At 43.2% G+C, this 26685-nt stretch overlaps 1 protein-coding gene across 1 annotated transcript in view; it reads right to left on the reverse strand.

The window, feature by feature from the left end:
* Positions 1-26685, reverse strand: part of TEDC1 (tubulin epsilon and delta complex 1) — a 70826-nt gene that overhangs the window by 26931 nt on the left and 17210 nt on the right. Inside the window, exons 6-7 of the mRNA XM_039699293.1 lie at positions 23014-23172; positions 17423-17521 (exon numbers count right to left, since the gene is read on the reverse strand). Of these exons, the coding sequence (XP_039555227.1) occupies positions 17423-17521; positions 23014-23172 (258 nt within the window). The remainder of the gene's footprint in view (positions 1-17422; positions 17522-23013; positions 23173-26685) is intronic.

Raw genomic sequence — 26685 nt, forward strand, 5'->3', positions numbered from 1 at the left:
TATTGCAGCATGCAGAATAAAGCAGAATGCAATAAAAAAATAATGTACTACAAATATCCTTGAGATACCTTAGCAAAAATCATAAAAACAAATAAATGTTCAAGGTTGGGAAGGGACAATGGATTGTGTGTCTGTGTGCCTTGAATTTGGTCACAAAGACAGGGTCCACGTGCCCCAGGGGTGACAGGTTTTCACTCAGACATGCCTACCTTTAGGAATGAACATTTCTGTCAGGTAGCTTCCTTCCCCCAGCCTCATCCTTTGCACGAGCTTCTCACCAGCATTTCATGTTCTTTAACAAACTCTGCTTTTTGAGACTTTGAGGCCACAATTGTGCACATTTTCTTAGGTCACACATCACAGAGCTGGTATTTCAGAAACCAAAGCCCAAATTGTCCTTTTGCATCCCCCCCCAAACACGGCACTGAAGAATCAAAACTATTCTGTGCCAATTCCCAATCACCCAGTGCAAAAGAACAACTAAACTGGTGCACCACAACATGGCACCACTTCTTCATTTACTACCAACAAGAGTTCATACACATGCCACGAGCAGCTCCACCTCTGATGCTATACAAACCTCTCAAAACATAAAACAAATTCCCAAGCTGTAACTAAAGCTGCCAGCCCATTTTCAGTGAATGGAGGACCCGATGTCACACCTCCTAATGAAATTTAAAGACTGAAGCCTGTAGAAGAACATCAATTTTGTTTCATGAAAAAAGTGAAGCAGTGAATCAAAAAAGTGCCTCACGTGGGTATCTAAGTGATGCTTAAGGATAATGCCTGAAAATTGTGTTTCCCTCTACACAAAATTAAGACAACCAAATCCATTTCCTTCATTCTTCTGGAGGAAGTTATTGCTCTAAAATATTTACACTGACTGAAAAAGTAACGACAAATTCAAATTGCTAATCTCTGTGGAGAGGCAATTCCATAATGAATGCTGAGAGCAAAAGCTTTGCAGGAACAACTTCTTTGAGCTGTGGTAAAGAAACCACCCCTGGTGCAAGCAACAGCTTTGCTTCAGAGGGTAAACTGTGCCTAGCTGAGCTGGCTCAGAGCAGGCTGCCAGGAAACCCCAGTGTGATGCAGAAGGATGCTAACTCTGTAAAGAGCATGCCTTGCTTCCTCCACCACATGGCTGTGACCTCCAAAGGCAAACATCCAGCCCCCAGCACAGATCACAGACCCCAGGAAACAGTGGGAGCTTCAGCAGCAGAAGGTGACAAGAGCACTGAGGTGGTTTTGGACACTTCCCTGAAAATACTCAAAGCCATCTGCATGCAGCCCTGAGTAACGTGCTCCCTCCTTGAGCAGGGAGGTCAGACTAGGTGGCCTCCAGTGGTCCTTTCCAGCCCTGCCCATCCTGTGATACTCAACAAGAGGCCAAAGTTGAATCTTCCTCAGCGTCCCCAAGTGTAATTTGTATGTTGTTTAAACATATTTGCAATTACTTTTTCTGAAGAGATATTAATCTCTTTCATATTATTTACCACCATATTAGAAAAATCATTAGTGCCTGTAGACAGTTATGGAAATCAATATTTAATAAATTTGCAGCATAATGCACCCTTTTCGCAGGCTCAGTTCCAGAGAGCTCCCCGCAACAAGTATTTAATCTCTGATGCCCACAGCTCATAATTCAACATCCATAGTACTGGCAAAACTATTTTTAATCAAAAATTGCTCTGCCTAAATGTTCAGAAAATCATTTTATTGTTAGACAGACCAAAAAAATGGTCCTTCAGCAACAAATTCTGTTTCTTGGCTCAGAGACAAAACACTGCTAATTCATCACTGTTCATATATGTCTGTAGACAGAAAACTTGCACTGGACCCCTGAGCCCTGCAAACCCCACCCAAATACCAACATCTCTGGAGAATTACTCAAGGCTTGAGACAGGGTTGGCTTAGCAGGAAAACTTATATGGGGAAGCTACCTAGACTATTCAATAATTGTTTAATAGGGAATGGCTTTATTCAATGTGCAGTTGAGTAATCTGAATTCTAGTTCTGAATACCTCACAAGCACAGGAGAGAAGCTAAGTGGAGAAGTTCATTTCAAAAAAATACAAAGAAAAGGGGTAAAAATGCATGAAAGTTATACCATTTATAGTACCAGAAGTAAACCATAACTGGGATTAACGCTTTAGAGACCTAACAAAGCATCAGATGAAACAAAAAGAATTCAACGTATCTTCTCCTCTACCAATACAAAACTTCCTTAACTCCCTTAACTGAAAAAACCTGCAAACCTTGATGAATGAGAGCCCCTTAGCAGGCAGGTTTTTAGGTTTAAATTTGGTTTAAAACGGTCCACACAACCCAAATTGAACTTTGGCACGGTTAAGTTTTGAGACTCATCCCCCTTCACCAAAATAAACTGAGCAAATCTGAGTATCACAACCACCTCAGGCTGGGACAAACAAACAACACTGTAGGTGGACACACTCCGTGCTCCAAGTTTCAGCTCCACATTGTGATTTTTCCAGAAGCAAAGCCGGTTTAAGACATTGCCACATATCCCTTGAAGGATAAAACAAAAATAAATAGGCCTGAAAACTAGAAAGTCATGCTAGAGTAGTGTGAAAGACAAGCGGCTGAAGAGCACAAACCTACATAACAACAAATAGCCTCTAGGCAGAAGGCAACTAAAGACCTTCTCTAATTTCTCTGCCTGTGAAATACCACTGAAAGCCAAGACAGAGCAGGAGGAGCACTGCAGCCCAACCATCCTGAAAGGCTCCTGGAGGACAGAAGTGGATGAGAATATCTTCCAGCACCAGCTACGGATCCCATAGGGACCTTGACCAACACCCCAGCAGGGACAGGAAAATACCTCTGGCTCCAGAAAATGGTATTTCTGTGTCTGCTGAGCATCCTCTCTTTTGGAATTGTAATGCTGGGGGGTGAGGGGGAGTTGTACTGTAAGGGAAAGCAGGACTTCAATCTTTTGCAGAAGACACAATACATAAAATACAAAACGCAGCAGTTTTGGCTGCTGGAGTATAATTCCAGATGCCTGGATATGTGCAAAATCTCCAACACCTAAACCAAAACATGTGACCTTTCCACACACCAACGCCAGTTTTATGCCACCACAGCTCAAAATCCAATTGAGCTATCTCAGAGAGCAGGAAATCAAACCACTAGTTAAAAACTTAAATGACAAAGACGATCATTATAAAACGTAACTGCTATTTGTGGAGGGATTCAGAAGACAGCTGTATAAAATGCAACTGAGAGGAAATGATATTTAAAACAAACAGAATGAGGCATTTGGCAGACAAAAATTGTATTACAGCTTTCACATTGCTAGGCAGTGAACTGGGATGTACTGATGACATTCATTTGCAGAGGAGCGGGTCAATGAAGGGACCACTTGGCATTTTCCCCATGGAAACATATTAAAATGTGGAAAAAATACCAGGAAACAGAAGCCTGAAGTTTTACACTTCAACAGCCAAGATCAATAATGTAAGAATGAAAAAGGTACATATTTTCTTCCCTAAAGGTACCAATGATTTTGGGCGCCTAACCTGGCATCCCTAAACAGCCAAATTTTCAGGCAGTACCAAGTACCTTTAGCTCCGTTAAAGTACATCCAGTAGATACCAAAAATCACAATTTACTTTAGAGAAATCTCAGCTAGAGGATTTCAAAGAAAAGCATCAAATTGTATCACAGTACTGCCTGACAGCTGTTATTATTGTACTGCCAACCAAAACCCCCATGCAGCTGATGTCAAAAAAAGACCATTATTCTTCTGCTTTTATTCAGACTGTTTCTGTACACAGAACAAAGCGTTATCCATACTTATTTTTTTCCTTTCCTCCCCCCCCCCATATACTTGCCCATTTCCCAGTATTTTTAACGGGTCATGGACAATTAATTTTAAAATGTATTCAATATGTGGATTAGTCTAAGACTGCCACTTGGTATGAGTACAGTTTCTCCCAGCCTAGTTCTTTGACAAGCTATCATAGGCTGTTGGTGCATGCAGGTATTTTCACACATTTTAAAATGTGTTACTGACTAGAGAAACTACTAATTTAAAGTCTGCTATAGTTCCTCATGTCAATTAATTTCTCTTGCTAGTCTCTTTCATACTCCTTTAAATTAAGCAACAAATTTTAAAAAGAACGACAAATCCAAAATCTCTTGCAAAACATGAGTAACAGCTGATTTTATAACTTTATTTCCTTGGCTATTTAAAAAAACAAAAATACCTGCCAGTAGAGCTGAGTTAACATTATGGGCCAATTGCACAGAAAGTTTAATTTTACAAGGCTATAAAAACAGCTCTACCAGTCTCCTCACAATCTGAGCTGCATTCTCACATCCAGAAATGCAGTACAGTTCAGTTCAGCTTTCCAGCAACAGTTCAGTGGCCAAAGCCATTGCAATATATGAATTTAACTGTGGTCTGCTTCTTTAATGAGCGGTGAGGCAGGAGAGCACAGTGATCCTGTCCTGCTTGACTTTCGGGATGGGTTAAGTGTATTTTTGATTCAGAGGTGGATGCAGGACAACACAAGGCCCCAGTTAGGGATCACAACATCATCACAGTTCTGGGGCACTTCAGGATCAGCCTTCATTAACAGCTGTACTTTGGCACAAAAGAAGAGTGAGAAGCCTCTTTTCTGTCAGAAGCTGATAACTCATTTCTCTTTGGCATGGAAAAAACAACAGGGCAGACTCCTCAAGCAGCTCTGCACTTCCTAGTGACTACTGTTAGCTGCAAGGCACAATCCAAGAGATGAGTCAGGAGTTTTAAAGCTCCACACCCAAACTCTTTTTTCCCTGACATTTAATTTGCTCCTTCAGGGTCCAATACCCCAGATAACATCTACTAGGCTGCACCAGTAAGACCTTTTCTGACTCCATCACCAAAAGCTATCAGCAAGTAAGGCACTCTCACTCTGAGTCTCCTCTGCCAGAAAGTCAAGAGGCAGCACAGCACGACCAGGGGATTTGGATGTGGATACAAGACACTCCTCTCACCACACCAGCCTCAGCTGATCACTGGCAGTTCCATCTTCAGCTTACAGGCGTCAGGTATGATGCTGGTCCAACCTTTGCTGTAGCACTGTGGGACCACAGTGCCTGCCTGTCCTCCCTGTGCTGACCCAAAGCATCCCCTGAGCTGGACAGCTTGCTCTCCCCACTGGGTTTGCCAGCACTTCCACCAGGAAAAGAAAAATAAAATTGAATGCCAACTGATGACAAAATACCTCAGCCTTGTCTCTCCAGCTTATTAATTCCAGCTGCATTGTCTCAGGTGGAATTACATTATAGTATATCACTGTCATTGTCACTGTCACAGCATTCAAATTACGTTAAGTATGGCATAAAACAAGCAAAAGCACAGAAGCAGCAGTGAAGCTCAGTATCATTCCATCAGTTCTGCTGCTGGCAATCACAGCCACGTGCTCACACCAGTGCAGTATGGATATCCTGTGTTTCATGTGTTTCAGAGACACCTTCCTTTCTTCCTTGTGCTGGAGGAGTCTAACATATTGCTGCTGCATAGTCCAACAATTTATGGAGTCTGTGATAAACCATTGCATCATTTTTCAAGGTCCAAGAACTCTATAAGCTTGGTCAGTAAAATGTGCTAAGCAATAACTCATCCCCAAAAAAATGGTGATGGCAACTACAGAACTGCAGCTCTATTAACTCCTTTCTTTTTCGTATGGATAAGTTTAGCTGAAAGCAATATTAGTGACAAATTGCAGCCTGGGGAAATTTTCAGATCAAGGTAATAATGCTATGAGGTAGAATGATTTGCTTTAGTGTTGCTATATAATGCTGCCAGTTCCCTCCAACTGGACACTAACTGCAGCCAGAGGCCACCTTGCTTAAAAAAATAACTTAAGAAATATTTTAGCACTAAACCTGTCTGGAGTAATAAAAAAACAACCCAGAGCATCCTTCCCAAGAAGGGGCACTGGGAAAGTGAAACTGGGTAAAAAGTTTAACAACAAAGTGATTCATGGCTGATGACAAGCGAGTGCCTGCGAGCTCAGGGAGCTGGTTCCATGCCAACACTGCTGAACCACACAGGTGGGAAGGAACCTCTGGAGCCCTCTAATCCAATCTCCTCCTCAAAGCAAGGTGCTCAGGGCTCTGCCCAGCGAGTCCTGAACACCAACACCACACATGTCACCCCTTCTCCAGGATCTGGTTCCAGAGTTTGATCATTTCATGGCAATTTTTTCCTGTTTTACCCAGCTAGAATTTCTCATGTTCCAACTTGTGCCTCCTGCCTCTTCCCCTATCCCAATGGACCTCTGAGAAGGGCTTGGTCCATGCTCCAGCTCTGACCACCTCAGAGGTCTTATTGGATTTGCTCCTGGTCCTTGTGCTGGGACAGGGACATCGAGCATTCAGGCTGGCAGGGATGGGCAGAGGGGCAGGATTCCTGCCCTTGCCATCACAGGGATGGGCAGAGGGCAGGATTCTTTCCCTTGCCCTCCCAGGGATGGGCAGAGGGGCAGGATTCCTGCCTTGCCATCACAGGGATGGGCAGAGGGGCAGGATTCTTTCCCTTGCCCTCCCAGGGATGGGCAGAGGGGCAGGATTCCTTCCCTTGCCATCACAGGGATGGGCAGAGAGGCAGCATTCCTTCCCTTGCCATCACAGGGATGGGAGAGGGGCAGAATTCTTGCCTTGCCCTCCCAGGGATGTGACAGAGGGGCAGGATTCCTGCCTTGCCATCACAGGGATGGGCAGAGGGGCAGGATTCCTGCCTTGCCATCACAGGGATGGGCAGAGGGGCAGGATTCCTTCCCTTGCCATCACAGGGATGGGCAGAGAGGCAGCATTCCTTCCCTTGCCATCACAGGGATGGGCAGACGGGCAGGATTCCTTCCTTTGCCCTCACAGGGATGGGCAGAGGGGCAGGATTCCTTCCTTTGCCCTCACAGGGATGGGCAGAGGGGCAGGATTCCTGCCTTTGCCCTCACAGGGATGGGCAGAGGGGCAGGATTCCTTCCCTTGCCATCACAGGGATGGGCAGACGGGCAGGATTCCTTCCTTTGCCCTCACAGGGATGGGCAGAGGGGCAGGATTCCTTCCTTTGCCCTCACAGGGATGGGCAGAGGGGCAGGATTCCTTCCCTTGCCATCACAGGGATGGGCAGAGAGGCAGCATTCCTTCCCTTGCCATCACAGGGATGGGCAGAGGGGCAGAATTCTTGCCTTGCCCTCCCAGGGATGTGACAGAGGGGCAGGATTCCTGCCTTGCCATCACAGGGATGGGCAGAGGGGCAGGATCCCTGCCTTGCCCTCCCAGCATTCCAGCTGACAGTGCTCAGGATGCAGTCAGCCTTTGCTGCCTGGGCACACTGCTGCCTCCTGGGCAACCTTCTGCCCCGCTGAGCCCCCAGCTATTGGTAAAGGGTACTGGACCACCAGCTGACCCCAGAGGGACACCACTAACAGCCAGACACCAATTTGAGCTCAGTGGCCCAAACAATTTCCCACTGCTCCCTTCTGCAATCCCCCTGTAACCAATTTGGCCATAAGGATTTTCCTTCAGCGATGCACAAACACAGGCACATTCTCTGTGCCTCCCTGCCTTCCTCAAAGCTCCTTAATGACATGTCCCTGCCTCCTCCTGGGATGGGACACTCCACACTGCTTTGAAAGAGAAGCAGCAGCAGGATCTGAGGGACTGCAGAGGTGGAAAGTGCCTGTCCCAGAGCAGGTGGAACTGAACCAGCTGGGAACAGCAGGCATCAGAGGAGCAGAAACCATCTGATACCACAGCCAGTTGCAGGGAAGGAGAATTGTTTTGATCATATTCACCTTTTGAGATTTAGAGCAGTTTAGCTCCTGCAGAGGCTTCTTTCTTCCTACAGCATGAGGAAGAGTCATTCATACATTTCTAGCCTCTCCACTCTCCCTCAATTAACTCTGCTTTCTCCTGTCAAGGCTGAACTTCCACTCTGACCTCCACCTACTCCATGGCTCTGGATACTGCCTGTCCATTTTCCAGACAGGATCTGGAAGCCAAGCCCCCCTGCTTCTGGAGGGCGAATAAAACCCCCAGCAGCAGCACCACAGGGATGAACAGGGAAGCTGGGAGAGAATTCCTCCCCCAAGACAACTGGCCCACTGCCTGCCCCGAGAGGAGACTACACAAAGTGTTCAAAGGCAAGTCATTTATATTAAACGTTTTTTCACCTTACCTTCTAAAATCGACTTCAGTCTGCCTTAGAAACAACCAATATACATTATCTCACACAATCTGACTGCTCTTGCTTCCACAGTGCACAGCAGGGCAGAGATTTCCAAGATTTCACTTTCTTAAGAAGGATCAGGCACTTGGCTACAAGCAGACACTGTCTAAAAGCAGCTTTGAAGCCATTTGACCTCTGTGATTCTTCCTGAATTTACATGGATGACAAGGGTGGAAGCTGTTCTGCCTCAGTTTTGCAAATGAGTACCTGGATTCCAAGAGGTTTTAATAACTGCTACAGCAAACCATGTTTTATGTGAAAAATGTCAGGAAACGAACTGAAAACCATTTGTCTACAGCATTTCAGAAGGAAAATGACATGGCAGCCTACCCTCTCCTCCTGTAAAGTGAATCATTCAAAAAAGCAGGAATAATATTCTTTGTTCCTGCCATGTAGCACAGGGTGGGCAGCACATGCTGTCACTGACAGCTCCTTTGCTTTCTTAGCACTTACTATTGCCTTGCAATGAAATGTGAGGAAGAAAAATTACAGCTGAATTGTCCAGCATTCTTTGGATTTCTGCTTGAAATTGTTTTCTCAGTAGCCACTCTCCCATTCTACAGGAAATACATAACAACCACCAAATCACCTCTTTTGTAAGTCAGCACCCACAGCTTCCTAGCCACACAGGCAGAAAGAACAAAATCCACCAGAGCTTTTTCCAATCCTAACCACCTTCAGCGTACCAAGCTTCAAACCAACAGAGCCTTCCCACAGAAAAGGAACAAGTAATAACTATTCTGAATTTTAAAGGTGATCGAGGCAGTCCCACTAGGAAGACACAACACTTAAAGGGATTGTGTTGAGCATCTTCACATGTATCTAAACATGGATTTCCAACAGAACTCACCCTCCCTGGGGGCTCTGGAACTCCCCCATCCCAGCACAGCACTTCTGGTGCACAGCACCACAGCAGCCACTCTGCTCCTGACATGACACCACCGAAACACCAGAGACAGCTAGAGAGAAAGAATAAACCTTTCAACCAAGCCAGGGAGGTTTAAAGCCCATTCTTGCTCCACCATTCATCTGAGTGATGGCAGGGCACCAAGGAAAAAGCAGCAGTCCAGGAGTCCCTGGGAGGGTCAGAAGGTCAGCTCAGAAAAGGGCTGCATACACACCTGACCCTGCTCTTCATGAAGCAGCATCAAGGGTATACTTCATTTTAGCCTGCAGGTGACCTTCATATTAAACCCATCCTTACAACCTCCTTTGAACAACCACCATCACAATTCCAGCACTCTGGATCATTCAGCCCCCTCAGGCTTCCTTGTGTGAGCCTCCAGGCCTCCTGCATTTAGGTCCTGGAGCCCCATATATAATGCAATACATCATCAGATCTGCTCTCCTCTGCAATATTAATGCCAGCTCCCATGTTATTTCTCACCAGCCTGACTACCATGCATGTAAAATGTCTAAAGTAACTGTTGTTGGAAGATCAACACAAAACATTAAGTCATTTAACAAGGGGAAAAAAGCATTGCCTTTCACTGGCAGTGCTGTTCAGAGCACATGGCAGGAAGCGTGTTTTACACCTCTAATGCACAGCCCAGCAGGATAAATGCTAAAGTTGGAAACTGTAGCATTCCAAGTTAAAAAGTGCCAGAATTCAAGCAGCCTGAACAACACTAATTTGACCCTCCCATGTGTATAAGGTCTAGCATTATGCAACCAAAATGTTTCCCTTCATAATCTGTCTCACCAAGGGCACAGACTGGCTGGTGCTCACTCCACATGCCATTCCTTTTCCTTTCAATGGCATATTATTCTGTTTGCTCTTCAGAGGGAAACCATAGCCTTATTTGTCACACATCATTCAAATCCCATTCTAAAGGCAGAATTTTTATCTTGAAGATAAACAAGTTATCTTCCCTAATGACCCATGTGAGACAAGATAATAGCATTGCTGCCAGGCTGCAAATGGGAAATGAAAACAAGGAGATGTAAGTAAAATGCTTCCATTGCTTTTGGATGCCTTAACTGAGACTTCCAAGACATGATTTTCAGGAAATTTAGAATTTACTATAAAGCACTTCATGGGCACATCTACCCAACACAATTCAACAACTTGCAACCCTGTGCACAGCCCTCCATGGAAAGATTAGTTTAAGCAACTTACTGAGAGTAACTTGAGAATCCAAAGGCACAGAAGGCTGTGTGTGGCAGCACTCCAGGACAAAGGACAACTGCCTCAGCTGCTAAGACTTCCTTCCTCTCCCAATGGTTCTCCCACCCTTCTTCACCTTCATCAACCCCTTTCTTCAGCTGTGATCCACAAACAAGGCATTTATCCTGCCCTCTGAATGACACCATGGTTCCTAATAAACATACACTACACTCCAAAATTGTGCTCCCCTTCAGATTACTGATAACTTGGATGTTTTTAGAAAGACACTTTTGAAAACTCCTCCAGCAGGTTGAACACTCAGAGCATCACTGGAGGGGGATGACATTTCCTGCAAGAGGGTGACTTCTCAGACTCCCACAAAGAGCAAGACACTCATCCAAGTCTTTAGACAGATCTTCCCCATTCACGAAGCAGCATCAAGGGTCATTTCCCTGTCCTAATTTTCCTCTCCAATCTTGGTCTTCCTGTTTACATTCAGCCCCTTATGCCTCACTCGGTTTCTTTTCACCCCTATCATCTGAATTATTTCACATCCGAGCTACTCTGCTTCCAAAATGCCTCATCCAGGCTTCTTGTCCACATGCTTCTCCCAGCTCCTGACTTCACTGGACAAGGGCCAGAGCAAAAAGGTTCTTCATTCTCCATCCTATCCCTTCCCAGAGTCCTGCTCCTGCTCCCAACACAGTCCACATTCCCTGTGTTCTTCAATGAATAATGTTGGAATGGCTTAGTAAAAGCAAGTTAAAGACAGGAAGAGAGGAAAATACTTTAAAAGGACAAAGCATTTGCTATTTTTATTCCAAGTGTCGTGGTGAGCATAATTATGCAAATTCAAAAAACTTGTCATAATCGACCTTTTCAAAACATGTGTGTCCATGAGCCTAACATACAATTCTTTGGTGAACCTTGAAATTTATTAAAGGTCAGCAGCTCTAAAACTTAATTTCATTTAATCACTGAAGAACTTATTTAAGGTGCAGCCATCACTAATCATCAAGGAAAAACAAACTTGCTTAGAGACAGGTAAAAATTTTGATGCATTGGACCAGCAAAACCTCTATCTTTAAAAAGCTGTAAAAGAAAGTTTTAAAAATGTTCTTGCTACAGAACCTAGCAGTTTAGTTGTTGTTCTGAAAATTTAACAATGCCAAAATCCAAGGGTTCAGGTCCATGTGAAGCCCTGGAAGCAGATCTGGTAAATGGTCAGAAGTCATCAGTACTGATCCAAACTAAGTTAATTCCAGCAGTGTGTAGAGTAAGTCTAAAATCTCATTGTGTTTAGATTCTCCAGGGCTTGGCTGTCTCTTCTGAGCTACTGCTCCAAGAACTGTCACAGACCTTTGTGCTCCTTTGGGGAAAACTGTTCTCCACCTTTAGAATCTCATTTGCAGCAACACAGTCTCTGCCCACCTTCAAAACTGGTTCTTTGTGAGAAAAGCTCACACAGACCCTGGCACAACTCCTAGTAAATGAAACTCCATGAAGATTTCTGAGACATCAGGACTGGCCAAGGAGGGATTTTGGACAGAACAGGCACAAAAAGAAAACACAACAGGAAAACCCCACGTTTTCACAAACACTCACAAGCCCCAGTACAGCTACTCTTATGCTATGTTATTTTTTATGCAGGAGTCAACTGAAAAATTTCAAGTATTCTTTTTTTTTTCAGGAAAGTAAAATGCAATTTTACTTTACAAATAGGCAAAGCTGCCCTTAATTAGACCAGGAGCTACAACATAAAATACTGATTCCATTCAAGGACAGAAATGACAGAACTATGGCTTTTACCAAGGGAATGAAACAATAAACACAATAAACAGCTGAGGGCCAGACCAAACAGAATTAGTTGCCAGAGCACCACAGAAGATCATGAATCTATGACAATTTATACCAGTGAAGGCAGCTTGTCCTTGAAGCCCAAGGACATTTTTTCACTAAACACCAAAACTTTTTTCTGGAATTTACATGCTTTCATTTCCTGACTTAAATCTTCTGCCCAGCAGCAACACGGTCTATAGGATGAATGTCACTTTTTCCCACTGGTATCTACACTCTGAGAAATGTGTTGCTTGAACTGCTTCTTGTACAACAGATGGAAGGACATTCTAAAATATCAGCTGGCTCCCTAACAGGCTCTTTGAAATTCAAATAAGGTTACATATCCTTCACCTCACCATACAAGACCACAACAGGGTTGATTACAGAAATACCGGCACAGGTCTGTGTCAAATCAATAACGTGACACGGTGTCAAGCTTATCGGAGTTTAACTGTTTCTTTTCATTTGGCACCTGCCTGCAGTGCCTGTCACCACCAGGAACATTCCAGGAAGGCCCAAGCAGCCAACACAAGGACACCAAATATAGCCTGGGACACAGCAGCTGGAACTGTCCTGCCACAGCTATTCCATTTTCATCCAAGGGGGTGACCAGCCTGGGACCTATTTCTGGAGATAATGCAGTAGCACAGTGATCATTCAGCAGCCAGACAAATACCTTGTGTTAGCTGACAGACCTGACTTTGGCAGCTCTGCCCCACACACGTTCCAGGAGGTGGTGCTGTCCCTTGGATGCACTGAAATCACTGCTTTGTCTTGGCAGAGAAGAACTTCAGCAGATAAGATGCACTTTATGCAAGTGCACGAGCCCATGACACCAACTGAAGACAACTTTTTCATGAAAAAGCAACTGTTAAATGCACATTCAACATTTCTGAGAATTCCAAGGCTGTCAGCTCCTAATGTGTCCAGTGTGAATGCACTTGCTCTGGAAAGAACAGCAGCTCTTTAGTGCTTTGCATGAATTCAAACCACGGGCTATTACTCACAGAGAATAAACCTGTTGTGTCACCCATCTGTAACAGCCATCTGGGACAGATGTTTTAAATGGAAACTGCCACAAGATTTAGGGTTCACTGACAAGCTACCTTACATCTTGATCAGTTACCCCTCAAATGACCCAATAAGAAATTATGGATCCCACCTGACTGAAGGAAGCAATGCAGATACTGCACACTGGTGTCCTTTCCTGACAAATCAACAGCCCAGAAAGCAGATCAGTGCTGTGCCTGCACATCCTACCCCATCCCACCCCATCCCCGCTGCTTGGAGAGCTAAAGCTCACTTGAATCTTTTATGGGCATGGAATTGACCATACATTATGTATGCAAAGTCAGACAGACTATTTGTTTGCTCCCATTTACTAGCTACAAAGAACCTTAGCTTCTTGAGCCAAATAAATCACCTTTAAAACATGTTAATGATCAACAAACATAAACATTCTTCATAAAATTCTGAAACAAAATTATTAGCTATTCACATCCAAGTTCTATAAATTTCACTGCATGTCCATCTGGCAGACACCTGCATTATTTATTTGCTGTCACACTCAGTAAATTGATTTACTGGCATTTAAAGGTGTCATCTTTACTCATTACAATTTCAGTGATCACTCCAGCACTGCCAACATTGCACCAATGACCTGGGTTTCAACTTTTAATCTCTCCTAAGATTGAATTCCACATACAAAGCAGTACATGAAGAGACAGAGGAAACTGAAGGACTAAGGTGCTTTGATTTAAAGTTCATTGATCTCTATAAAGTAACAATATGGTGAGAAAGTTAATTTAATGACTCAAGTGCAACATGCACTTTTTTGAGCCCAAGGTAAACGTACACTGCTGTGCAGAATTAAGATAGGTGGACTTGATAGACAAGAAAGAGGAATGAGACCACATCCTTGGAAAGGATTAGTGCCCTGGAAAGTTTGGGGCAGATGTGGCTCACCCTGGGCCACATCTCCTGCATGCTCTCCCAGGTGTGCTTCCCAGCTATACCAGCTGCAGTGCCAGAGACCAGAACTCCATTCCTGATTCCTGCCCTGGGATATCTCAGGCTGGCAAACAGCAGCAGCCCCCTGCCTCACCCCAGCTGCTGGGGGGAACCATTAAACACAAGCAGTACCCATCGGCTTGGAAAATGCATCAGAACACAAGAGACTCAGGGTGCTCTGGACTATATTCTAGGACATCAAGTGATAAAGTGCAAGAGGTTTTCACAAGAAGATGCAATGACCCCCCCAAGCTCCCCAGTTTCTGTGCTCCAGCACGGGCTCAGGCAAACAGCTCCAGAACCATCCCCGCTGACCAAAGAGCTTCTGTGCTTCCCTGGAAACTGAGCTCCAGCTGAAATAACACCAGCTCCCCTCCTCTGACAGCCCCAGGCAGCACAGGAACCAAACACTGCAGTGACCTGCAGCTCACAGCCACACACATACACATAACCACAGCCAAACCACAGAAGTTGGAGTTTTGATTGTGCCTCACTAGAGAAAAACATAATTAAAACCATTAGGTCTGGAAAACTTCCAGCCCTATGAATCTGACAAAGACTTTTATGATGATAGAGGAATAATAATGTCCAGTAAAATCCCTGTACATAAAAGCACTAAAAGTGTTTTACAGTCAAAAATCCAAGGAAAGAACATTTTAAATAAGTTAATATGCATCTTCCTTAGAAAAGGAGCAGCATGACTTTTACACTTCATAAAGTGTAGCTTGACTTCACAGCTATCTGTATCCTATCACACTTTCCCTGTCAGACTAAACATCTCTTGTTTTGATGCAAACAGAGCAACTTCTCTGGCAGGATATTTTTGATTAAAATGAACTTGAGGCTTAAAAAAGAGCCCAAGTCCCTTCTGTGATAGCAAATTTCTGATGCTGTAATCCACTTTGCACTGCTGGGCTTTGAAGGATGCCCAGGATGAGAAGGAATTCATAGCCCCCTCTACCAAGAGGGGTGCATTACAGTAAGGCATGCTTGCTCTTTTTATTCATCCATGCAGCAGGTTCCTAATGTTACCTTACTTGAGGTGACATTAAGAGAAAATGTCTCATTTACTTGAAAAGAAAAAAAACCAATTTCACAGTTTTTGGAGAAAACATTTGGCAGAGTGCTGCCATCTGCACCAATATTTGAAAACCAAGCTATTCAAACACTCATAATTTACTTAATCTTAGCAAGATATTTGAAAATTAGAGGCTTTTTATTACATTTTTCAACCAAAGCAGCATCACTTTGCATATGGAGTATTAGATCCATCTGGAAAAGTGACACTCAAAAACAACAATGCCTTCTCAAGCCCATACCACCTTGCTGTACCAGGCTCTTCATACATACTGAGCATATGACTTCCAGAGGCTGCTTTTGGGAAACAAGGGTAAGGGGAGACAAAATCTACAAAGAATGTTCAAAAGGGGGCATAACAATTATAAGGCTCTCAAAAGCATCCATACTCAAGTGTTGTGATGTCTTCCTGCAATTTCTCCTGTTTATTTGAAAATCAGGCTCAAGGGAGCAGCTTAGAACCCCCTTCTTGAATAGGTTTGAGAGCTTTAAGAGGTTAAGAATTTCACAGTTGATTATACTGACAAATAATTCCAATTTTGGATCAGTCTGAGCAGTAGGCGACATAAGAAAGGAATTTCCAACACATGCACTGGAGCTGAAGCCTGTTTGGGATTGCACCTGTCAGAGCCCAGAAACTGAGACAGACTGTGGCCACTTGTAGTTTATTTAAAGAAAACATCTTCTGTCACCCTGCCTCTCAGTCATCACCCTGGTTTTGTTTCACGTATTTGCTGTTTAAGCCTGGAAAGGTGGAATGAAGACTTTGCTCATTTTAATTAAACAACACAGCTGCCCACTAAACCATCTTAACTACAGCACTCTACCTAACCACAATGCTTACAACACAGAAAAACTCCTTCCATTTTATCCTGAGCCTCCCCTGAACAGAACACCTGGAGCAGGCATCCAGGAAAGGGAGCAGAATGCAAGGAAAAACTCCTGGAATGATTCATTGCCAAAGCAGTCAAAACCAAATACCAAGAACATCATTAAGCTTTATTGCAACAGATCAGTGACATACTCAAGGTAAGGCTTTGGGGGAAAAGGTCATTGCCAAGTCCCTCTGCAGAGCCTGGAAGTTTCTAATAGCAACCTGCCAGAACTTACAGGCACTTGCTAAGGTCTGGAAGACACAGACTTCAGAGCAAGGTGCTGCTGTGTGTTCTGAGCTGCTGAGCCAACACAGGAGGGGCACTGTGAAGTACAAGTGAAAAAGAAATCTCAAGCTGACTTAAGGCCATTTGCTCCAGAAAAACAGTAGTTTTCCAGGAAAATGTTCAAAACAGATGAATCTTACCAAGAGGCTGAGCTGCTCATCCAAGAAATATTCAGCAATGAAAGATTAACGTGCACTTTACTTTAGGGGCTTTGAATATAAAACTATCCTCCCACCTTCAAATCTACTTTCCTGAATTTCTTTGTGCAGAATATTTACAATGTCCACTTTCATTCTTAAGCAAACAGCAGAAAGAATATCTTCTTTGAGCAAACAGGTCTGGACAGACTGCAGAAATTTGCCAAATATTGATTTTGTTAGGGGTGAGTTTAAAATTTCCATCATGTTTCAGTTTCACATTGAATGAACTTTTAGCAAGTGATTTTTTTAAAACAAATGTATTATACTGCATTAAAAGAAGTGAATTAAACTACTTCAGATAATGAACTGAAACACCTATGGTAATTGAGTAATTGAGAGCAGTAGGAATTTATCCTTTGGGGTAAAACAGTAGACTGGGAAAAATTATGTTTTCCTAAGAGGTTCTGTCTTGCTCAGGCAGGGCCACAGGCAGACACTGGGCCTGACTAGCCCAGATGTGGTTACTTGCAGGATACAACAGCAAGTCAGCCAACTTATCAGGAGTGTTTTATTCTGCAAGCCTTTTCTCCAGTGGCACTTTCAGTCAGGTCTCTTCCCACTTCATGTCTATCAGGTTTTATCAAACTTACCCTGATACCTTTGGGCTTATGCTCTATCAAACCAAATTTGGTGAATACAAATAAGTGAAGAAACTGAAAATTCAATATATAAGCCCTTATTTCTGCTGGAAGCTAAGTTAAAAAATGTTATAAGGAATGCAGTCTTCACAATGTTTGTGTAAAGCATACTGAGCATCCAAGAATTACAGGAGAAGCATTACCTGCTTGTAGTTCTCTGGTTGTCTAATGAGATCTGTTTCTGTGACAGAGAAATGTCCGAGGTTCTGGTCCATGTGGGAGCCACTTGTGAATAAATGGATCTGGAACAGATTGATTTAAAGATATTTATCAGAGCAAGGAGCAGATCATTAAGATCATTAACTACCACCCAACAGCTGCAGGGGCTGGCAGGGTGATGTGACCAGTGCTCACAAAGCCTTTCCCATGAACATGGACAAGTGTGAGTGCTACCACCAACACAACAGCCAGAATGGAAAAGAAGGAATAGGCACCACAACCACCTCACAAAATGGTGCATCTGGTAGCTCTGCCAGAACCATGTGCAGGAATTGTAACCACTGCTGCCACAGGAAAACTGAAGGTTTCTCTCTTCATCCTGTCTTGAAGTCTTTTTCCTTACAGTACACACGGCTGGGTGCATGGCATGAAAGGAGAAACCATTTACACAGATAGCAGCAGTCCTAACTGAGCTAAAGTATACTCTCAGAATATTTTTATTTCTTTCTCTAAGTAGAAAATGCTACCTAGTTACAGTTAGGTTCTCTTTTGCTGCTCTATACTGTTGGCATTTGCTTACCAAGACCTTGTCCCAGCTGCACTGGTGATAGTATCATCAATTACTTGATGAAGAAGCTTCCCAAGTTAGTCAAGGGAACAATAAAAAGCAATTCCTCCTATTCAGAGCTGATCCCTTTGTAACTGTAATAACTGCAGCTGCCAAACAAGATAGCAGTGCACATTTGTCAGACAATCACTCATATTTCATTAATATTTCTGCCAGAAGACAGAGAATGTTTCCTGCTTTTCTTCCTTTATTCTAATACGAACTTTATCACACACTTGGGTATTGACAACTATTTTAAAGTTGACAGGCACTGGGTAATTATCAACCCTTCCATGAAACTTCAGAATATTTTAGCGTTCCTTTCCCAAAACTCACTGCTGGTGACAACCATCTGTCACATGTGCAGAGCTATGCGAGTTTAAAAATAAAAGAGCACCTCCCCACACAATGTTCTTCCTTTCCACTGCCACTCCTCTCTCTCCCTGCTGCATTCTTGTGTAACTCTGGCTGCCAAACCTTTGGGCCCTCAGCCCCAGCAGGGAATTTCAGCCCCTTCTGGCAGCAGCATCCCTGGGTAAAGCCCAAAACAAATAGAGTAAAGCTGTAACAACAGAGGAATAAGGTGCTCCCCTGAGACCACACTGGATGGATACTGAAATAATCCAGTATTTATATTTTTGCTATCTCTTACTGATGGCTAACAGAAGATAAACAAGGCTTAAAGAGGGAAAGGGCACCAAAGCAGAAGTAGCAGGTGAGAGGGTGAGAGGCAGAAGGTGCCCAGCTGCTGCTCCTTGGCCCTGGAACACCCCGAGGTGGAGGCAGCTCTGATTTCACCTCTGCAAGAGAGCACAGGCACAGCCCCCCACACTCAGCTCCACTTCTGGGGAGTTTCCAGCACCAACTCCTAAATGCCCTTGAGCTCACTCAAGCTGCTCTCCCTGCAGGGTGCCTAATTCACCTAGAGAAAACGAAAAGGGGGCTTGCTCATGGTTCACATCATTCTCATTCCACATGAGAGGAAAAAATCCTACTGCATTAAAGAATGTGCTTCTGAGATCTAATGGCAAATTCACCTTAGGGGGAAAAGCGAAGATTTTCAAACCAAATAGACAAAAAAAAAAAATAAACAAGGTAGCAATTCCCAGAACAACTTGGTAGATTTTTCATGTCAAGATACAGATGCATCTAACAATTGCAGTTTAGCTCACTCATAAATTACTGACAATGAGGTAATTACCCAGCACCAGTCCCTGCCCTCTATTATTCAGAGATCAAGACTTTGTCCTTGTCCTTTTACTCTTACTACCTCAGATACATAGATACAACCCATCCAATCTGCTGCACTACATCTTATTTTATATTGTTATCATCTTAGAAGGGGCACAAGAAACTCCATTTGTAGGTGGTAATTCCCAGTGCTGCTCTGCATTCTGACTGACAATACAACTCTTGCTCTTAGTTTCCAAGCATATTGAAACCATTTTTGTTGCTTTACCATGATCTGATAATTCCAGTTATGTTGAACTCTTCTTCTCTCATTGAGAATTCCATTTAACATCATTTTATTCTTACTAACCCATATGCACAGCCCATAATCAATGTCCCCCTCCTTAAAAAAAAAAAAATCTCTGAGCCTGATCTCACCCTCCCTTACTTCAGGATGGAAAATAACCCCAGGATATCCATCAGTTTTGCAGAAATTCACCTGTTCTTCTGTTTTTTATAACATGCCAACTGTGGCACAGTGCATTTAAGAGAGCCCCCCAAAAATGAAAGCTTTCAACTATACAGGTTCCTTCCTGTTTTGCTGAAACCATGCAAGGCTTCTTATTCACATTTTTTAAGGCAAAATGCTAACTCAAACACTAAATAAAAACAACTGCTCCCTCCTATGAATTCAAGAGGGATCAAAAAACCCAGGCAGACAGATTCTTCTGGCATTTGACAGAAAGAAGAAGAAAGAGGACAGAAGGAACCAAGAGACGTGCCTTAACCCAGTAATTTATTCTCCATGTTCCCATGTATTTGAAGGCACACCAGGTAAATATGTACCGCTGAGAATTTCGAGGGAATTAGAATGGTATTACTACATTACACTTTCAAAGCAAGCCAACCTGTCCATGTTGAGAAGCCATTAAAATGTTATTCAACAGCTCATTGCCTCAGGCTGCAAACTTCCTCAGAAAGAGAGAGGTGAAGATTTCCCTCAGGAAGTCTTCCTCCTACAGCAGGACATGTGTGCTTCTGTGAGCTTCAACATGCCTTCTGGGAGCTGAAGTCGCTGAACAGCAGCTCCTCAGAGCTCCCAGCAAAGAGGAACAGCCAGGCAGGCCACCTAAGAAGCAATTCCCAGCACGGGAGCAGCTGTGGCTCCAGGGGGCTTCCCTCTCTTGGGGACTGCAGAACTTCAGCCCATCCACCTCGGGCAGCTGCAGGCAGGATGGAGTAGACAGAGGACACAGCAATATTCCTACTAAAAAGTACAGAGTGGAAGGAAGAGCAGTCATCTTCTGAGTAAGAACATTTTTTCCAACTGTGTTGCGTTCTTCTCAGAAAGGCCCAAATAGAAAATGGCATTTCCGAGCCCGAGTGAGTCACAGAATGAAATCTGCAGAAGTGTCGCCACCATTTGACAAAAATTATAGCTCCTGATGAGCAGTAAATAAGATTGTTCCACAGCTGAGACACATAACCTGGTACCTTATTAAACAGAGAGAATAAAAGCCGTAATTATCATTTTGTAGAGAAAGCCCTCTGTAAATCTGCCAACATAATTAAAAAACATAACACTCATTAGCCTTTTGCATACTGTGTTTGTGGTTTATTAGAGGAAAGCAGCAGCTCATATAGAGGTCATACTGGGTCAGTTCAGTCTTCTAACACATAGAATAGTTTAAAAGTTTTGAAATTAATGCAGTAGTAAAAGCAATTTCTCTAGAAAGAGTCAGGAAATATCAATTATTGTTTATACAGCTGTTAAATTGTGCAAGTATGTTATATTTTGTGTTATCCTAAATGCTAACATTAATGTGGCACTGTAATGATGTCTTTCCAAAGCTACATTTACCTTTCTATTCTCCTGCTTTTAATTCAAACTAAAATATAAATCAGAGCACTGCATTTTATTACAGCTCTGAACAGAACTCCCACAGCTGCACACATAATACCAGTGTGGGCTCACATGTGGAGGAGCTGGGCTCAGTTCCATCCTCCTGTGTGTTCCCCCATGGTGGCAGCCCTGACTGTGACAGTCACCCCCAGCACCACTGCTGCCTTCAGCTTCACCCAGCAATGACTGCTGGAGAAGGCAGTAATGACAGCTTTGGGAAACTGGATGAACAGAGACAATTCTCCCTCCTGCCTATTCCTCCAGATTCTGGAAATTGTGGTCCAGGGACCTGCAGCATAACTAACCTGTCTCTTGTAGTTGTCTGACTGTCCTAACTTTAGCACACATTTTGCCTTAGATAGCCAGCAAGGGGGGAAAAAAGTCCAAGTTTATTTCAAAGTACAGCTCCCACAGGAGGGTCATCATCTCTCATCTCCCCTGCCAACAAGTTTTTAGCATGTTGCCCCATCAGCACAGCTCTTCATTACCTCAGAGCCTCATGTGGACTGCTGAGAATATCTCTGTTTGTACTCCAGCCCTAGGTCTGACCTGCTCTTAATTCTTCCTCGGCCTCATTAACTGCAAGCTGAGGCACTGGAGCTGCCTAATGATTTGTTACTGTCAAGTCTCACATAAATCAGAGCACTGATGATGAGTTATGGAGGCACTTGCCTCACCTCCTAGAAAAACCAGCATACCTTAAATAGAGGTAGTTTATCAGGGGGAGAAGGTGCCAATCATTCCATGTGAGATTCACCTCCCCCAGCCCCACCACGGTCTGTGATCACAGTGCAAAGGCCAAGGACTGCACGGGCACTCACAGGGAATTGCCACCTTTGCTCCCAGACCAGGGGAGCACATCAGCAGTGGTCAGAGAGAAGCAAAAGGTTATTTTGGATGCTGCACACACAGCACTAGGGTTGTCCATCAGACACCTGCCCTAGCAATCAGTTCATGGAAAGAACAAAATGTAACCTCATTATAGTTTTTAGCACTGCTCTGTCAGACACAGGATTAAAACCAAGAAAGCATCTTCATTCAAAGGTGAAGGTGGTTCTGTAACTTTTTGATGTTTACTCTGGGAAGAAATTTCCCCAAACCGTTTTTAGTCTCAAAAAAAGGTTTTCTGTGAAGGTTTTGAGTACAGTAATAGCTCACTCCATTTAAGTTATTTAAAGATACATAAATGGAGAAAGGGGACCTAGGGAAAGCAATACATACTAACTTTTAGGACTATCTTAAGAACTGTATTTTTTCATTTGTTTCTGGAGTCACCACCACTTTGGGACTGAGGGCTGGTTCCATCCTAAACAGATATAATGCTCCCAGATATCTGTGATTAAACACACATCTAAACACTCATAAATGGGAAGAGAACTGGAACCCTAGCAGTGTAGGGATCATTACTGATTCCTGATTTAAAAGCAGGTATTTTGGGCTATGCTGAGATGTCCCCTAGTACCTTGGAGAGAGATTTTGCATTTTATTTTGCTATTACTTTCAATATTTATGCTTAACATTTTGAATCCACATTTCCAGTGAAGTTATAGCTCTGCATTGCTACTTCTTGTCTGGGGAGCCTGAATGCTCTGTCTTGTTTCTACCAGGAATTTTCTGAGAAAAACAGTAGCAGCCTGTGGTTGCAGAAGTGACTGATGTGCCAACCTGCAAAAGAGACTTTTATACAATTACAACCTTACAAACACTGAACATACTACATTTTCTCATGGTTCTGCCACACTGGGGAAAGGCAGAGGCGCTTCTATTTAGAGTGATTCGCTCTTACCTACAGAAAATGCAGAACTAGCAAACAAGAATAATTTGTACATTTAGCTCTAGCTGACAAGGCTTTCAAATAATAAACTATGTCATAGTGAGTTAGAAGAATCATTTACCTTGTGCAAAAGTTTGCATTGCTCTTGGTGCTGAGCGTGCAAACTGCACCACTGCAACCTCAGCCTCCCGTTCAACCACTGCAGGTATCGAACATCCACCCTGTCCTCAGGTCCTGCTTCACTTGTGCCTTCCTGGCTCTCGGGCAGATCATCTTCACACTGAAAGCAGGAAACAATACCAGACTGGTTTTAATTAGTTTCAATATTTTCAAGTCATTCAGCAGTGAACATACAAGATATACAGGCCAAAGAGAAGAAAATCGCCCTAAAATTAAGTCAATTCCAGCAGCACAAAGAAATTAGAATTCAGGACTAGGAACAGCCTAAACAAGTACAGAAGTGTGGAATAAATATCAGCTTCTCAGCTGTGACGTGGTGAGCTGTCTCCCCTTCCATCTTTCATTTTCCATACCCAGGAAGACACAGTGTTCCTGAGACAGCAAGCATGTTCTCTACCCAGATGGGAAAAACTGTATTTTGATGGCATTCTATTATGTCAAAGAACACAAAAAAAAAAGGAAAAAAAAAAAATATTTAGCTCCTGCAGTGTCTTCCTGGGACCCCATTTTGTAAATCAATAACTTATACAGAGACAAAATTGTGGGCCTGTGCTTGCCCAGCTATTTTCTTTTCTCCATCCAGCATTTCCCGTCTGGCAGAATTGAGGAAAAGAAAAAATCCTGCAGCTGGCAGAGACCAGGACTCCACAGAAGCACTCCCAGCTACAGTTGTATCATCTGTCTTGTTTTGCCTTTTTCTAGAGTAATTTGGAAGGAAGAACAGAGAAGCAAAGAGTTTCCATTTGTTCATCTTATCCAACTTTCCTTCAGCTGCAGATGAAAATCCAACAACAGCCAACACCTTCATCTTCTGCATGAAATTCCTGCAGCACATTTCTGTCATATCTCTTTCCAGGAACACGGGGAATTCCACCTCCCCCAGCCCCATGCACAAAGAGATCATTCACATGTACAGACAGATCTCTCCGTTTTCAGCTAACACTCCTGCAACTGCAAATTAAAAGGGGAAGAAGACATGGGTAGTTTTATTTCTGATGCCAGTAATACCATTTAAAGTAAAGCTTTCTATTTCATGCAATCTATGGGAATTACACACAATAAACACAACCCATTATTCCAAATGTTTTAACCACAACACGTCATAAGAAGCAGAAATAACACAGAACTGCAAAGACCTGGTTATACAGAATGGATGTTTGCCATTCTGAAAGGAAATGTCTCCCAGTTCTTAGACTCTCAAGACATTTCTTTTAAGTAGAAATTTAAAAAGCCTCTTTGAAACATGACTGTTTTCAAGAAAACACTTAGGCAGCTATTTGGACCCACAGACCTTGATGGTATTTAAACATATGTGCTTCCCTGCTTTACAGATTTCCACGTTCAGTAAAATCTTCAAAAGATCCAGTTGGCAGGCAAAGCTTGAATGTAGTTCCAATTTGGATCCTAAACTAACAATGCAAACTGTAAAATGAAGAGATTTAATCTTGCCTTAAATGCAGATTTCAACAGAAGTGGGTGTACAACCATGATCAAATAACCCCCTAACACTTGTTTTAACCTAAATATCTCCAGCTCACAGGGCCTCTATTACAATGAGTGCTCCTATTATTTATAAGCACAAAAATGCTGTTCAGGTCACATACCAAACTGTATCAGTATTACAGGTTTGTTCCCTTTTGCTCTGTGGCTCAGAAAAACACATGCTATAAATCACAGAGGTGCAGGGCTGGTAAAGGGCTTCTCCTTTTAAAGGCACAGATTCATCTGTAACAAAAAAAAAAAAAAGAAAAAAAGAGTTTGTGCCAACTCCTATGTCCCTCTTCTTCCTCTGCTCCTTTGTCTCCAAGGCACTGTGTCCTAGGACACTGCAGCCCAAGCCAAGTACCCCCACAGCTCAGTTTTGCCCCAGACAGGATGGTTTCAGGAGCAGGACACCATGCAGACATGATTCCCAAGCTGCCCATTAGCATGGTAAGCCAAGCAGTTGGATATTAGTCATGGCAGCAGAGAAAACCCACGTGTAAAGAACACTAAAACACCTCACATAAGCAGCTAGAAAGCCACAAGGCCAAAGACAGATTCGGGAATCCCAGATTAAAATCTGCAGTGTCCATAATTTACAGTCCTACTCCAACTTCCCTGGTTAGAGGTTTCAGAACAGCACAAATACTGCTCTCCTGGGGATTTATTTCAGGAAGGAATGGCATTAGACTCGATTGCTTTGGCAGTACAGTGACAAACACCATGCAGAGCTAATTTTATTGTAGCAACCTGCCTTATTAATATTAAAATAAGGAAGCCAACCAATGCATTTTTAACAGGATCTCTCCATTATTTATTTCACAAACTGCACAAAAAATTTACTTTTGCTATGAAATACTTAGCCCAGCATAAAGTAAACAAGGTAAAAAAAAAGGTCTTGCATATTATACTGTGACCTCAATTTCCAGTCCCATCTTCACAATCTAAGACTATTTACTGCTCTCCCAGGGGGTGAAAAATCACTAAAACACCAGCCCAAGCTACAGGCTTTGCTTCGAGTATCACTGTGAATTTATCTAATCTATGCAGCAGTCCAGGTACACACCCACGTTCACTCCGAGATACAGAAGTGCAGATTTTTTTAGTCCAGTTCACAGAAAGAGCAGCCAAGACAACCACCCAGAGACCCCAGTGGTCTTCCCACACTTGGAACGCTCCATGCCACTTTTGGAAGAGATTATTCCAGGGAAGCATTTTGCTTGCAAACTGTTTGCTGCAATTAATGCTTCCCTCTAATTCCATTTCAGAGAAGGGAGGTGCCTGGATCAGATCGAGGAATTGGTGCCACAGCCTTGCAGTTCAAAAGTCACATGAGCAAATATCAATGCCCTCATCACCATGCTGAGCTTCTTCCCATCACTGGTGATACCTGAGCTGGTCTGGTCAAAGTGGGTGATATGGACCTGCCAGAGCACCCCTGAGCAGTGTAACTTAGGAAAGCTGATTAAGCAGAAGATAGAATAAAGCTCCTCATTTCACTCCCACCATAACTCACCCCAAAGGAGCCTGGTATCCTAAAAGCTCCAAGTACTGCTGTTAGAAGTTTTCAGTATCCACTCATTGGCAAGACTAAGAAAAGCAAGCACAAGCCTGATCAAAGTGACAAGCATACATTTACACGAGCTCCCTCCAAGCCAGTTTGTGAACTATCACCCTGCCCACACTTCAGGAGAACCAGCTCTCCTGTGGTAAAAGATCCAGGAGAAATAAACAGCTAAGCCCCAGAAGAAATACCCCTTCCAAGACACCACCCATCCCAGTTAAGGTAGCTTACAAATGAACAAAACCTACCCCAGACTCACAAATAAACCTCAAATACACCTAAACATGGTTTATGTCCCAAAAGCATATATTTAAGAATTTCTGCAAGACAGCCTAGAATTCAGTCTTTAACACACAAGTTCTGCCCTAAACATTCCATCCCAAGCTATTTCAAGTCAAATTATAAAAAAAGGTGTCAGATCATTCCCAAAAAGTGTGAATAGGCTTGTGGTTAGACAATGCAGTAAGTGCATTAAAAGCAACAACACTGCCAAAGTCCTCCTGGCAGAATTGTTCTGAGCAGACAAGTCAGAGTCATGAAATACAGTGAACGGAAAAAAGCCACCAG

This window comes from Passer montanus, unplaced genomic scaffold (genome assembly GCF_014805655.1).
Source record: "Passer montanus isolate IOZ18808 unplaced genomic scaffold, ASM1480565v1 scaffold131, whole genome shotgun sequence".
Classification (NCBI taxonomy): domain Eukaryota; kingdom Metazoa; phylum Chordata; class Aves; order Passeriformes; family Passeridae; genus Passer; species Passer montanus.